Here is a 13656-nt window from a genome sequence, read left to right as displayed (position 1 = left end):
CATGTATCGTTTAATCTATTTATCTCTATGGATATATGTATGTATGTTTCTATGCAGCTTATGGACTCCGAAACTTCTCCCCGATTTTATTCAAATTTGTTGGGTCCCTTCACGGCAAACGTCACTTCATGACAAAACGAAGAGTGTTCCTATGAAATTGCTTCCCGGAAAGGGACCAGGGACCGATCTATTCGAACAAATTCTATCCTTGGTTCGATTTGACTGAAATTTGGTGTATAGGCAGCCCTATGCCTAGATTAGTATTTACGACGAGTAAGAGATAAAAACATCTTAAAATTTATACAGATAGACCAAAATTAGGGCAGAACAACTTCTGTCGGGTCAGCTAATATTGGTATATGTACTATTTGGAGTACTGGAGAATGTATACTAATTTTTTTCTCCATTATCTTTTTGCGGACACCGAACACTCAGAAGAACTACAAACATTTTCAGACGAACGAGCGTAATTAGCTTAGACAGAGTTCAAAGTGATTAAGCAGCTTTAAATATGACGAGCTATATTTGTATTAATTTATTTTTAATAACCAAATTCTGTTGTCATTCAGACAATTGATTTAAACAGGTTTCCATTAAACATAAAATGGTCCCAGGCTAGATCAAGTCCAAACAAACACCTGTGCCGAAATTGCTAAACACTGAGCGCCTTAAGCCACAGCTTCCGAATTTATCATAAAACAATTATAAATAAGTAATTTACATAAGTAATTTAAATATAATTGGTGCTGTTACTTTTTCATATGGTTGCTATTTTGAATTGGAATCCTGAGTGAAAATTGCGTCGCTGGCTTATGACTTGACCACTTTTATTATAACTAAAATATAAACGAAATCAACATGAACTCATATGTGGCTCGAGATCGAAGTTATAACTGAAAAAAATAAGGAACCCTTTCGTGAATTACCGCGGCTGCATGAGATCACAAAAAATAAAAACCAATCATTGTATATTTACTACTATTTCAGTGGCTAACATCAGCAGTTCAATAGTTACTTTAACCGACACGCATGCGCACAAACTCATTCACACGTTCGATTGGAAAGGTAAGATGTCGGCGCCTATTCTTTCATTCACCATTTAACTCAAACATCTATAAGAGCTCTTATCTCTTACCTGTGGTAAGTTGAATTTTCGTCGGCTTCTTTGTTACTGATTTTTATCAAAAAGATCAACGAACATGTAATTAGAGCATCCGGAAGAGAATAATTTTTGGTGCATGAATCGTAAAAATCCTGTAATGAGATAAACAAAAATAAAACCATACAAGTTGGCAAAATACAAATGTTAATATAAAAGAAATTTTAAGAGAACTATCATGGGATTTTTTCTTGATGTAAGAACTGCACAGTTGTACGATTAAGTTTTAAGTTTTGATTAGGTTTTTTGATCTCCTTTGCTCAATACAAGTATTTAGCAGCTAATAAAAATTATAGATTTTTGTATACAGATAGGTAAAACCAAGTAAGGAAGGTTAAGTTCGGGTGTAACCGAACATTACATACTCAGCTGCCAAATTACAGCTTGCAAATTTTTTTAATTACCTTCTTTTAAACGTGAGCGGTGCCACGCCCGTTGTCCAAAATGTTACTAATTTTCTATTCTGCGTCATAAGGTCCACCCACCTTTCAAGTTTCATCGCTTTATCCCTCGTTGGTAATTAATTATCGCACTTTTTCGGTTTTTCGAAATTTTCGATATCGAAAAAGTGGGCGTGGTTATAGTCCAATTTCGTTCATTTTAAATAGCAAACTGAGATGAATACCCAGGAACTTACATACCAAATGTCATTAAGATACCTTAAAATTTACATAAGTTATCGTGTTTACGGACAGGCGGACGGACAGACGGACATGGCTAAATGAATTTATTTTTTCGCCCAGTTAATTTTAATATATTGAAGTTTATATCTATCTCGATTAGTTTATGCCGTTACATACATACTCTGTGAGCTCTGCTCAGCTCAGTATGAAAATGAACGAATGAAAACTATCGATAAATGTAAACATTCAAAGTGACAGAGATGGATTGGCGAGACAAAAATCAAGCTATTCATTCATCTACCACTGTGGTCTTAATGACCAAACGTGATCGGCATTAATTTTGCAAACCCTCTGAGTATATTTTTGCTGTGCCACAGTTTATAGCATTCTTCGAACAAACCTGGAATAATCCGTAAGCAGATTCAGCAGACTTCCGCCCCATTTATATCTCACCACTATCCCTCCATTCAAGGACGATGAGTGTTGAATGCCGCTACAAAAACGGTAGCCGACTACAGTAGTATGTCCTGTCAGCAATGAAATCAAAGTCGGTCAGAATTTTGGAGTAATTGCAGTGCACAAGCTTTTAACCCGCGCTGGTTACATTTAGTGCTTTGCAACGGACCACCTTATCGTACAGCCTATGTACCACCCTTGGAAAAAGCCCGCTGCGAATGCCAGTTGTCCTTCGACCGCACAGTACAACCCCATCGAATTCTATGCAGTTATATGCTCTATATATATCTTACATAACAGCTTGCTGCTAAGAATAATCCGAAGTTACTTAACCATGTTAGACAGCAGAAGCGGGTCTCCTCCAATCTGCATGATACGCACCGTCACAACCCCCAAGTAGCGCCGTAAAACATCCCTCAGCTTATTCCGAAATTTCACCCTGACAAAAAAATTGTCTGCTTTTGAACTCTACTATAGTCGATTCGACCCGTTGTGTAAGTGCGGCACTTTCAGCTTCTACTGGTAGGACATTGTTGAAGGCTTCTTCGGTGTCATGAAAGGTATCCCGCACAAATTCATTACTCCCGAGAGACCCTTTTTTTAGTTTCACAGCCATATGAAGAGCTGTTTTCGTAGACTTGCCCTTATATTAGGGGCTTTGGGATGCCTAAGATCACTCTCGGAAACCCTGCAACTTACGTAAAGATCAATCGAGCATTACAATATTTTGATTAGGAAGGTCGGTTCGTTTAAAGACTTTAGGGGTGAATGTAACTTTGTCCATATTGCAAGACCTGGAGATCTCCTTTGCCCTCTATACACTTGGTCTTCCTTTCACGCCCATTTTTTGCATTTTTGCCTTTTCAAGGTATCAGATTTAAGTTTGCTTTTTACTTCTTGTCTTTCATTTAGAGATTGAGACGGACAAGCATAAAGCAGACAATTGTTAACAAATCCATCTTCCATTATCTATATATGTATCCTACGGCAATGTTAAGTGAAGTTCCCAGTTGTACTCAAGAAAAAATACACAAATTATGGTGAACGAACTCTCAATGGCTTAATAAATATGCTTAGGTATTAATGAAATATTTGCTTATCATATTTTTGCTTAGGTAAAAGCAAAACATTGTAATATATTTTTTTGGCCCCTTTTTATTCCCTAATGAAATTCATATTTAAATGAGCCCAGACCATGACTTAATTAACATTGTTAGTTGTTGTTTAATTATAACTTAAACGCTCAACGCCGGCGGTCATAAACCTATTCATACCGACAACATCGATCGATAGAAAGTCTGCCGTCTTCTTTTAAAAGCGATTAATTTCTCCAGTTGCTCCACTGCTAACAGAGATTGTGGCTTAATATTCGGTGGTCTTTGCACTCTACACTCTAGGCGCTGTTATGTAAATCAAATTCGTTTTATATGAAGTTAAATATATAATTTTGACGAAGAGATGTGTACTGCTCTACCCATGTGGAGGTAAATGCGTTTATTGATACTCGTATGTAAATACATTGGTTTAGCCATCCTCGCCTCAGGTGTAAATGCGTCATGCCGTATTTGGTACGCTCAGCCTATTTGAGCTATTGAAAAATTTGTGCTGCCCAATGTCGTAATAAGTTGCTTACATATAAATATACTACATATACACATACCTGCATATATGTATTTAAGTAAGGAAACTTTCGGGTAATTTCACGTCAAATAAATATCAAAATCTTCATTGACAGATGCTGAATCAGAATCATAATGCCTAGTCAAAGAAACTGCTATTTATGCAGAAATAAACCCTAGGGGTTGCCAAACCCGCGCCAAGCGGTGAGCTAGTATAAAAAAAATTCTGTTTCATCACTTAGAACTGGGATCTTTTGTTTGGTTGGTCAGCAAAAGATAAAATAGATGTTCTAATGTGAATCTGAACAAAAGTATTTAAAGCATATATGTGACCCGGTTTATGAAAAGGTGGCTTATGACTCAGTAAAGAAATTAGGAGAAACAGCTGTTTTTTTTTTTTTTTTTTTGAGTTATAAACCACCTTTTCATATACCGGGTCACATATATTTGAGTAGAGTTGCTTTCTAAGAATTGTTAGATGAATTCTGTATTACCTTATATTTAGCTGTATTACTGGACGATAATCTGTATTTTGTGTACTGTGATGTTAAATTCTTATTTCTTATGAGTGCAATAGGGCTTCAAGAGAAAAACTTGGACAAAGAACGTCCTTGATGAAGAGAGATATTTATGGCGTGGAACGATGAGGTTACAGGTTCTGTCAGATCTAGCAAAACATAAATTTCTTAATAGGTATTCTGGTTGTTTTTTATAAATTAATTAATTCAAGAAAACTAGATTGCGATAGTTTAGGAAGGTAGTAAGACCGCAATCTAGTATTTTAAACGAAAACTTTGATATGTGCTCAAATTTACGCTTCGAGTAGATATAGGTATCTTGCACAATTGTTCAGTGCAAGTTGTAACTTATTTCTAGACTTGCAGTCAATATCACCAAACACTAGCCCTCCAAACGAAATGAAAGGAACTATGTACTAGTGATATGACTAACATTAACTTGACATTTAGAGGAATGAAAGCAGCTGTGTACCACAATTTCCTTAACACAAAATAAATTTTTGATAAAACGTAGTTAATATGATCAACACAGTTAAAATGGAATTTAGTTTGAACCCTAATCTACTAACGACCGACTCATACTTGATGGCAATATCCTGTAGTATAACCGGTGGCAAATTCTCTACTAGTTGCGGAGAGTGCGAGATGCAAATGGCTTTTGTTTTAGACGCATTTCGATTTAAATTATTATCACTCGACGACGAAGAGATGCTTTCGAGATCCTCGTCACCAGCATACAGATGTATTGAAACACTTTTACAACAATGAATAATATCGTTAATGAAAATACTGAACAAAATTGGTCCAAGTATAGATACCTGAGGCACCCCCGAGCACAGGCACTTCGTCTCCACTTTTCTCTCCACATCGTCTCTCCACTTTTAACTACTACCTTCTGCCAACGATTTTTATACTCAGTTGAGCAGAGCTCACAGAGTATATTAAGTTTGATTGGATAACGGTTGGTTGTACATATATAAAGGAATCGAGATAGATATAGACTTCCATATATCAAAATAATCAGGATCGAAAAAAAATTTGATTGAGCCATGTCCGTCCGTCCGTCCGTCCGTCCCTTAACACGATAACTTGAGTAAATTTTGAGATATCGTGATGAAATTTGGTATGTAGGTTCCTGAGCACTTATCTCAGATCGCTATTTAAAATGAACGATATCGGACTATAACCACGCCCACTTTTTCGATATCGAAAATTTCGAAAAACCGAAAAAGTGCGATAATTCATTACAAAAGACCGATAAAGCGACGAAACTTGGTAGATGAGTTTAACTTATGACGCAGAATATAAAATTAGTAAAATTTTGGACAATGGGCGTGGCACCGCCCACTTTTAAAAGAAGGTAATTTAAAACTTTTGCAAGATGTAATTTGGCAGTCGTTGAAGATATCATGATGAAATTTGTCAGGAACGTTACTACTATTACTATATGTACGCTTAATAAAAATTAGCAAAATCGGGGAAGGACCACGCCCACTTTTAAAAAAAAAATTTTTTTAAAGTAAAATTTTTACAAAAAATTTAATATCTTTACAGTATATAAGTAAATTATGTCAACATTCAACTCCAGTAATGATATGGTGCAACAAAATACAAAAACAAAAGAAAATTTCAAAATGGGCGTGGCTCCTCCCTTTTTCATTTAATTTGTCTAGGATAATTTTAACGCCATAAGTCGAACAAAAATTAACCAATCCTTTTGAAATTTGGTAGGGGAGTAGATTTTATGACGTTAACTGTTTTCTGTGAAAATGGGCGAAATCGGTTGATTCCACGCCCAGTTTTTATACACAGTCGTCCGTCCGTCCGTCCGTCTGTCCGTTAACACGATAACTTGAGTAAATCTTGAGGTATCTTCATGAAATTTGGTACATATGTTCCTGGGCACTCATCTCAGATCGCTATTTAAAGTGAACAATATCGGACAATAACCACGCCCAATTTTTCGATATCGAAAATTTCGAAAAATCAAAAAAGTGCGATAATTCATTACCAAATACGCATTAAGCGATGAAACTCGGTTGGTGCGTTGAGCTTATGACGCAGAATAGAAAACTAGTAAAATTTTGGCCATTGGGCGTGGCACCGCCCACTTTTAAATGAAGGTAATTTAGAAGTTTTGCAAGCTGTAATTTGGCAGTCGTTAAATATATCATGATGAAATTTGGCAGGAACATTACCCTTATTACTTTATGTCTGCTTAATAAAAATTAGCAAAATCGGAGAACGACCACGCCCACTTTTTAAAAAAAATTTTTTTTTAATTCAAATTTTAAAAGAAGAGTTAATATCTTTACAGCATATAAGTAAATTATGCCAACATTCAACTCCAGTAATGATGTGCTGCAACAAATTACAAAAATAAAAGAAAATTTCAAAATGGGCGTGGCTCCGCCCTTTTTCATTTAATTTGTCTAGGATGCTTTTAATTCCATAAGTCGAACAAAAATTAACCAATCCTTGTGAAATTTGGTAGAGGCTTGGCTCCTAGGACGATAACTGTTTTCTGTGAAAAAGGGCGAAATCGGTTGAAGCCAAGCCCAGTTTTTATACACAGTCTACCGTCTGTCCTTCCGCTCGGCCGTTAACACAATAACTTGAGCAAAAATCGATATATCTTTACTAAACTTAGCACACGTACTTATCTGAACTCACTTTATCTCGATATAAAAAATGGCCGAAATCCGACCATAACCACGCCCACTTTATCGATATCGAAAATTACGAAAAATAAAAAAATGCCATAATTCTATACCAAATACGAAAAAAGGGATGAAACATTGTAACTGGATTGGTTTATTGACGCAAAATATAACTTTGGAAAAAACTTTGTAAAATGGGTGTGACACCTACCATATTAAGTAGAAGAAAATGAAAAAGTTCTACAAGGCGAAATCAACAGCCCTTGGAATCTTGGCAGGAATACTGTTAGTGGTATTCCATATATAAATAAATTAGCAGTACCCGACAGATGATTTTCTGGATCACCTGGTCCACATTTTGGTCGATATCCCGAGAACGCCTTCACATATACATCTAAGGGCCACTCGCTTTTAAAACCCTCATTAATACCTTTAATTTGATATCCATATCGTACAAACACATTCTAGAGTCACCCCTGGCCCACCCTAATGGCGGTATCTCGAAAAGGCGTCCACCTATAGACCTAATGTCCACTCCCTCTTAAAATGCTCAGTAACACCTTTCGTTTGATACCCATATCGTACAAACATATTCTAGAGTCACCCTTGGTCCACCTTTATGGCGATTTCTCGAAAAGGCGTTCACCTATAGAACTAAAGCCCATTCCCTTTTAAAATACTCATTACCACCTTTCATTTGATATCCATATCATACAAACACATTCTAGAGTCACCCCTAGTCCACCTTAATGGCGATATCTCGAAAAGGCGTCCACCGATAGACCTAAGGCCCACTCCCTCTTAAAATGCTCAGTAACACCTTTCATTTGATACCCATATCGTACAAACAAATTCTAGAATCAGCCCTGGTCCACCTTTATGGCGATATCCCTAAATGGCGTCCATCAATAGAACTATGACCTACTCTCTCTTAAAATACTCTTTAATACCTTCCATTTGATACACATGTCATACAACCACATTCCAGGGTTACCCTAGGTCCATTTTCCTACGTGGTGATTTCCCTTATTTTGTCTCCATAGCTCTCAACTGAGTATGTAATGTTCGGTTACACCCGAACTTAGCCTTCCTTACTTGTTAAAATAGTTTTCAACCAAAAAGAAAAGAAAAGAAAAGAAAGGAAAAGAAAAGAAAAGAAAAGAAAAGAAAAGAAAAGAAAAGAAAAGAAACGAAAAGAAACGAATAGAAAAGAAAAGAAAAGAAGAGAAAAGAAAAGAAAAGAAAAGAAAGAAAAGAAAAGAAAAAAACGAAAGAAAGGAAAGGAAAGGAAAGGAGGGAAAACGAATGGAAAGGAAAAGAAAGGGCAGGAAAGCACAGGAGAGGAAAGGAAAAGTAAGAAATGGAAATGGGAGGAATATTTTGGTATGGGTGTGTTATCAAGGCAGTATAAAAGAGTTATTGATTTGTTATCGAAGTGTTATAAATGTGTTATCGATAACGAACAATCGCATAATTTACAGATAACAAAGGCTATTGCTGAGACCTCGATGTCGAAATTATCGGTTGCTTCTCTCAAAGTTGTCGATTTATAATGGAAAAGCTACCACATTGTCATCGAAGTCCTATTAATTTACTATCGGCATGTTATCGATATATTATCAAAAAGGTATCAATTCCATATAGAAAAGCAATCAATTTGTTATCAAAAATGTATTGATTTGTTATTAGTCTATTAACAAAATTTAATCGATAATGTTATAGAAAAGCTATCTTTTCGTTATCGTAGTGATACCGATTTTTTCAAAAAAATATATCGATTTGGTATCAAAAAGTTGTTATCTATCGCTTTATTACAAAACAGATATCGATAAAACTTTAATATAAAATAGAAATAGATAAGAAGCTTATGACTCTGCGATAACAAACCGAGAAAACAAATCGACGCTTGGACTTGGAATTCCTCTTACACAATCATCAATATTTGTATGGTGCTTAGTTTTCGAAGTATATCTGCCAATAACATTACCGGTTATTGCTACTGCACTGAGAATACAATCGTATACAACAACACAAAACATATTAATATCGACTTGTTTACTTAACTCTGAGCACATTTAATGAAGCCATCATCATTTGTTAACCGAAACGAATGAGACTTATCTACACACGTGTACTATAAGTCATGTTAATTTTCTACACATGTATGTATGTACCCGCATATATGTGCGTCTGATCGGCACCTCTGACTACTACCCACAAAGCCCTGGGGCCAAGCTTTATTTCTCTAATTGATTTATTCATAGATTATGCACAGCTGCACACTGGAGACAGTCGCCAGAATATCAATTCACGTTCTTGTTGTATATATATATGTATGTATGAATGTATATAGAAATATATGGATAGTACATAACAGACAATCGTAAGAATTTGACTTTTACAAGAATTTATTAATGAATCGCCATTGGCGCTAAATGTCTGTCGTTAAGATCGATCACATATGCTCTTGGGTGTTTTCTTTTTGTTGTTATTTAGTGTTGAACATGTTGCAGTGCAGACCATGTCTATATATGTATGTATGTATATGTATGTTCCTTGTGGTTTCTTTTTACTTAGTGACAAGCGTTGTTAAGCTATTAAAGCCCTTTTCATGTTTACACTCTTAATTAGTTTATAAAAAAGTTGCTTTCGAATTATATTGGAATGATGACAGTTGAACAGTGCTAACATTATTGTAAAACAGAATGAAACTCTGGTCCTCAAAAGAACGGTGTAAACTTAAATGAGGAGCACATTTCGCACTGCTACTAGGTTCCATAGACTATGCTCTCAAATCTAACTAATCTTATTTCACTAATCGATGTTATTGCTGAGAAAAGGGGGCCTTGGATGTGTTTTCCAGTATACTGGGCCATAGAACATGAACGCTCATTGAATAACGAACCAACAGAGCTCCAAATATGGCCAAGTGAGACTCAATGGAACCAATTATTTCAGCAAACCTACTCCCACCCACTTCTGGCCAGAAAGCCACCGCTACCCATAAGAGGAAGCGTAAGATCAACATTTTCTAAGTTTATCCAAGGCCTATTGGTACAATCATTACCAAAAGCTCGACACATCTCATTGTACCCATTCGGGATAAGAGATAAGTATAACAGGTGCATCTCATACAGTGTGTCCTTAACGCGGCGACTTCAGTAGAAAAAAATATGCAGTGATTTAAACCCTTAAATTTGATGCTAACATAGACCTTCTGACAGAAAACCTCGCGACCAACTTTCACTTTCAACTTCGACACATTTGTGAACCAATCAACTGGTCTAATGCCCCTCTCCGTACTCCTCTCTTTAGAAAATTGCTGCTTGTGATAAAGCCGAAGAAGGTAAGAATATGCTTTATATATAGCCCATAAGGAAGCCTGACTAACTCGCGGGATGCAGCCCCTTTCGCGCGATAACTACTGGATGTATGTTCAGCATTATATTCAGTACTAAAGCCAATATTGTTCTCCATTTACCGCTGTCCGCTATAAAGACGCCCTAGTTTTAATACTATCAGTTTTACATACTTATCCAATCGAGACATAACTCTAAGCAGGATCTTGTATCTCTTGTCAAAAGCAAGCTCCGTTTTAATAAGGTGACCTTCCAATTCAAAAAATTCTGTATTCATATATCACTGTTCGTCGCTCAGGATTTTCAGAAATGTACCTATTACCAGCATAGCCAGGCCATCTACGTACCCGTTCCCTGACGTCTGTGTCCAACAGAAGCTTGTTTCTAAGCCAACCAGGGTGGATTCGGAAGTCCCAGGCATTACACTGCTTTACGTCCCTTTGATGTCCAGAAAAGCACGCACCCAAAATTCATTGGAATCTAGGAAAACTTCGGCTTGTTTTGCGACAGAATAAACGGCTTTGTTTGGCTATAGGAAGTAGTAGTACCAAATTTCCAAAGGCAAGGCACGAACGAGCGGATTGAGCACACCTATACCAAAATTCAAAGAACGAACAGCGAAAGTTGAAGAGGACCTCAAAAGCATTAAACCAAAAGGGCAAGAGTAGGACGTACACGTCATGACGAAGGTGGGGAGAAAACCAGCCTTATGATGCTGCGCGTCTTATAGATAAATCTTCAAAGCAGTGAAGTGCCCTCGGGCAAGCTCCTCATAACCCTTGAGGAAGGTCTGTTTGACATAGTGGAGCCGTGGCTATCATCCGTAGGAAAGGTTTTTGGACTCAGTGCGGGATTTGGCGTTTACTTGCGCAATCGGAAGGAAGAGTGTGAGATGCAATGTTGGCAAGAAAACAGCTACTCTTAAATATGCTGTCTAATTTTAAAAGAAGCCGAGAGATGCACATGATCGACCAAGCAGGAAAGCCGTGGAACGAAGCGCGGGTGGCAAAGTATCAAAGATCATGTCCTGGTCTTACAACCTTAGACAAATAAAATTAGGCTTATCATTGAAAATAGGGGAGTGTAGGGTCATGCTGCGTATTCTAACTGGACACTGCCTTCTGGCGTCACATGCTTTTAAATAAGGCCTTGTAAGTGATAGCAAATGTAGGGAGTGCGGGTTAGAGAAGGAAACGATCGAGTACGTTTTGTGCTTGTACCCTGCGATCGCAAGACTAAGACTCTAGCTATGAGGAGAGACACAGCTATCAGATGTAGAAGCAGCAAGTGGCATAGGTGCTTGAAAGCTTCTTGTATGTTCCAAGAGGGCGGAGTTATTTTATAGCAAAGGTCCTGGTTTGGTCGTTGAGGAAACTTTTGGTAACTCTATGGACTCATTCAGTTTATGTCAGGCCCTCACAGACCAGTCAGTCAGTTCAACCTAAACTTCTCCAATTTCAGTTTCTTTTATTTTATTTCAAACACTTTTCATTTAACCTCACACATTTACACACCAGTTCTATAATTTTGTAAATATCATCATTATCCAAAAATTTTGCAAGTCATTACAAATAGTTTAATTTTTTTTTCTAAACAAAGTTCAATGGTGGCTGCTAGTTGACTGGTGGTATCATCAATATACAAATCTCTTATTTACAAATCTCAGCGTTAGACTTAAGAACATGGAGAAATTTCCTTAGGTCAAACGCATAGGTGTCATGTTGTTTATTTATATTGGGATTGTATGCACGATTTTACCGTTAGCACATTATACTATGCATATATAAATAACCCTCTTAGAGTTGATATAAAAGATCATCGCACTTTTGCATAACTTTCAATGGATTATAGGGTGTAGTGTTTGTAAGGAGCTATACGGAAAGAACTCAAGGACCTTACTAAAGGAGATCAGCTAGAATGCATATCTGTAATTCTAAATATATCTTCCTCTTTTGCCTAATTTTCGTATTCTAACAGATTTCTGATGGTCGTCATATATTTCGCAGACATCACCATCCATTCAGGCAGTGGCGAAAGGAGACTAAAAGAGATCCCACGTAGCAGTTTTCCACTGTCACGCAGAGGAAGATGCTTTAGTTTAGTCTACTGTCAATATCAGTATTTGTTACCGAAACTTTGTGTTTAAATTATAAGATTAAATTGTATAACACGTATGATAAGTTATAAAACTTGTACGTAAATTAAGAAAAAAGTATTCGCTTCACCAACTCATTCGATTCGCTGCTCATCATATTGCCATAAGGTTGGGTTAAACCAAATATTACTGATTTAGCATGGAGCCTTTACGGCATCCTTATCTTGTGATGGTGACCAGCCTGAAAGAGTCATGCGGTTAGAATGTTAACTCTAGTAAGACAGAACTAATTTATTTTACAAGAATAGCGTGCTCCCCTTACCACACCCAAGATCCTAGGTTCACGTCCTGGGCAAAGCAACATCAAAATTTTAGACACAAGGTTTTTCAATTAGAAGAAAATGTTTCAAGGCGGGGTCGCCCCTCGGCAGTGTTTGGCAATCACTCCCAGTGTATTACTGCCATGAAAGGATCTCAGTGAAAACTCATCTTCCTTGCAGATGTCGTTCGAAGTCAGCATAAAACAAGTAGGTCCCGTCCCGCTAATTTGTAGGAAAAATTAAAAGGAGCACGACGCAAATTGAAAGGGAAGCTCGGCCTAAAATCTCTTCGGAGGTTATCGCCCCTTACATTTTTTTATTATTTATTTATATAAGATTAACCGAAAAATACCCTCACTTCACTAGCGAGGTCATGTTATGCAAATGGACGAAAACACTCTGGCTCAGAAAGTAATTGAATCGACTCCGCCATTTAGAAGCAGTTGGTTGAGTCAGTAGCCCCTCACAATTGGCGTAAGTTATTAAGAAACAGGGATAGCTGGTTTAACTTGTTATAAAACGGCCAAAGTGTGCTTTGGCGGTTAAGCACCAACTGTTGATGATTATAGAGGATTCTTGCTTTCTTGCTGTCTTTGATTAGGTGGGCGCCGCTGATAATATACGCTGTCCGAAAACTAAATTACCTCGAGTTCGAAACTGCGGCTAAGGAACTAATCTGCGGCAGTTGAAATGTTTCGCCGATAAAAGTTGGACGGCAATGTTTGGAGGGGTAGAGATGTTTTTATCAGGAGATCGAGGTAAGGCACAAGCTGCCCACCGCCATAATATCTTCTAAAAGTAGGCCAACGTAATGTCTTCTCAAAGGAGGCTGCGGCAAAAAGGAATT

General features: G+C 37.2%; 1 protein-coding gene across 3 annotated transcripts in view; it reads right to left on the bottom strand.

Annotated features, from left to right (window-relative positions):
* Window positions 1-13656, bottom strand: part of LOC137250764 (uncharacterized) — a 411869-nt gene that overhangs the window by 34642 nt on the left and 363571 nt on the right. For all 3 annotated transcript variants that reach the window (XM_067784168.1, XM_067784169.1, XM_067784167.1), the window contains exon 3: window positions 1136-1254. In XM_067784168.1, coding sequence (XP_067640269.1) covers window positions 1136-1254 — 119 coding nt within the window. The remainder of the gene's footprint in view (window positions 1-1135; window positions 1255-13656) is intronic.

The sequence above is a fragment of the Eurosta solidaginis genome, chromosome 4 (assembly GCF_040869045.1).
Source record: "Eurosta solidaginis isolate ZX-2024a chromosome 4, ASM4086904v1, whole genome shotgun sequence".
NCBI lineage: Eukaryota > Metazoa > Arthropoda > Insecta > Diptera > Tephritidae > Eurosta > Eurosta solidaginis.
This window is presented reverse-complemented; position numbering and strand designations above follow the sequence as displayed.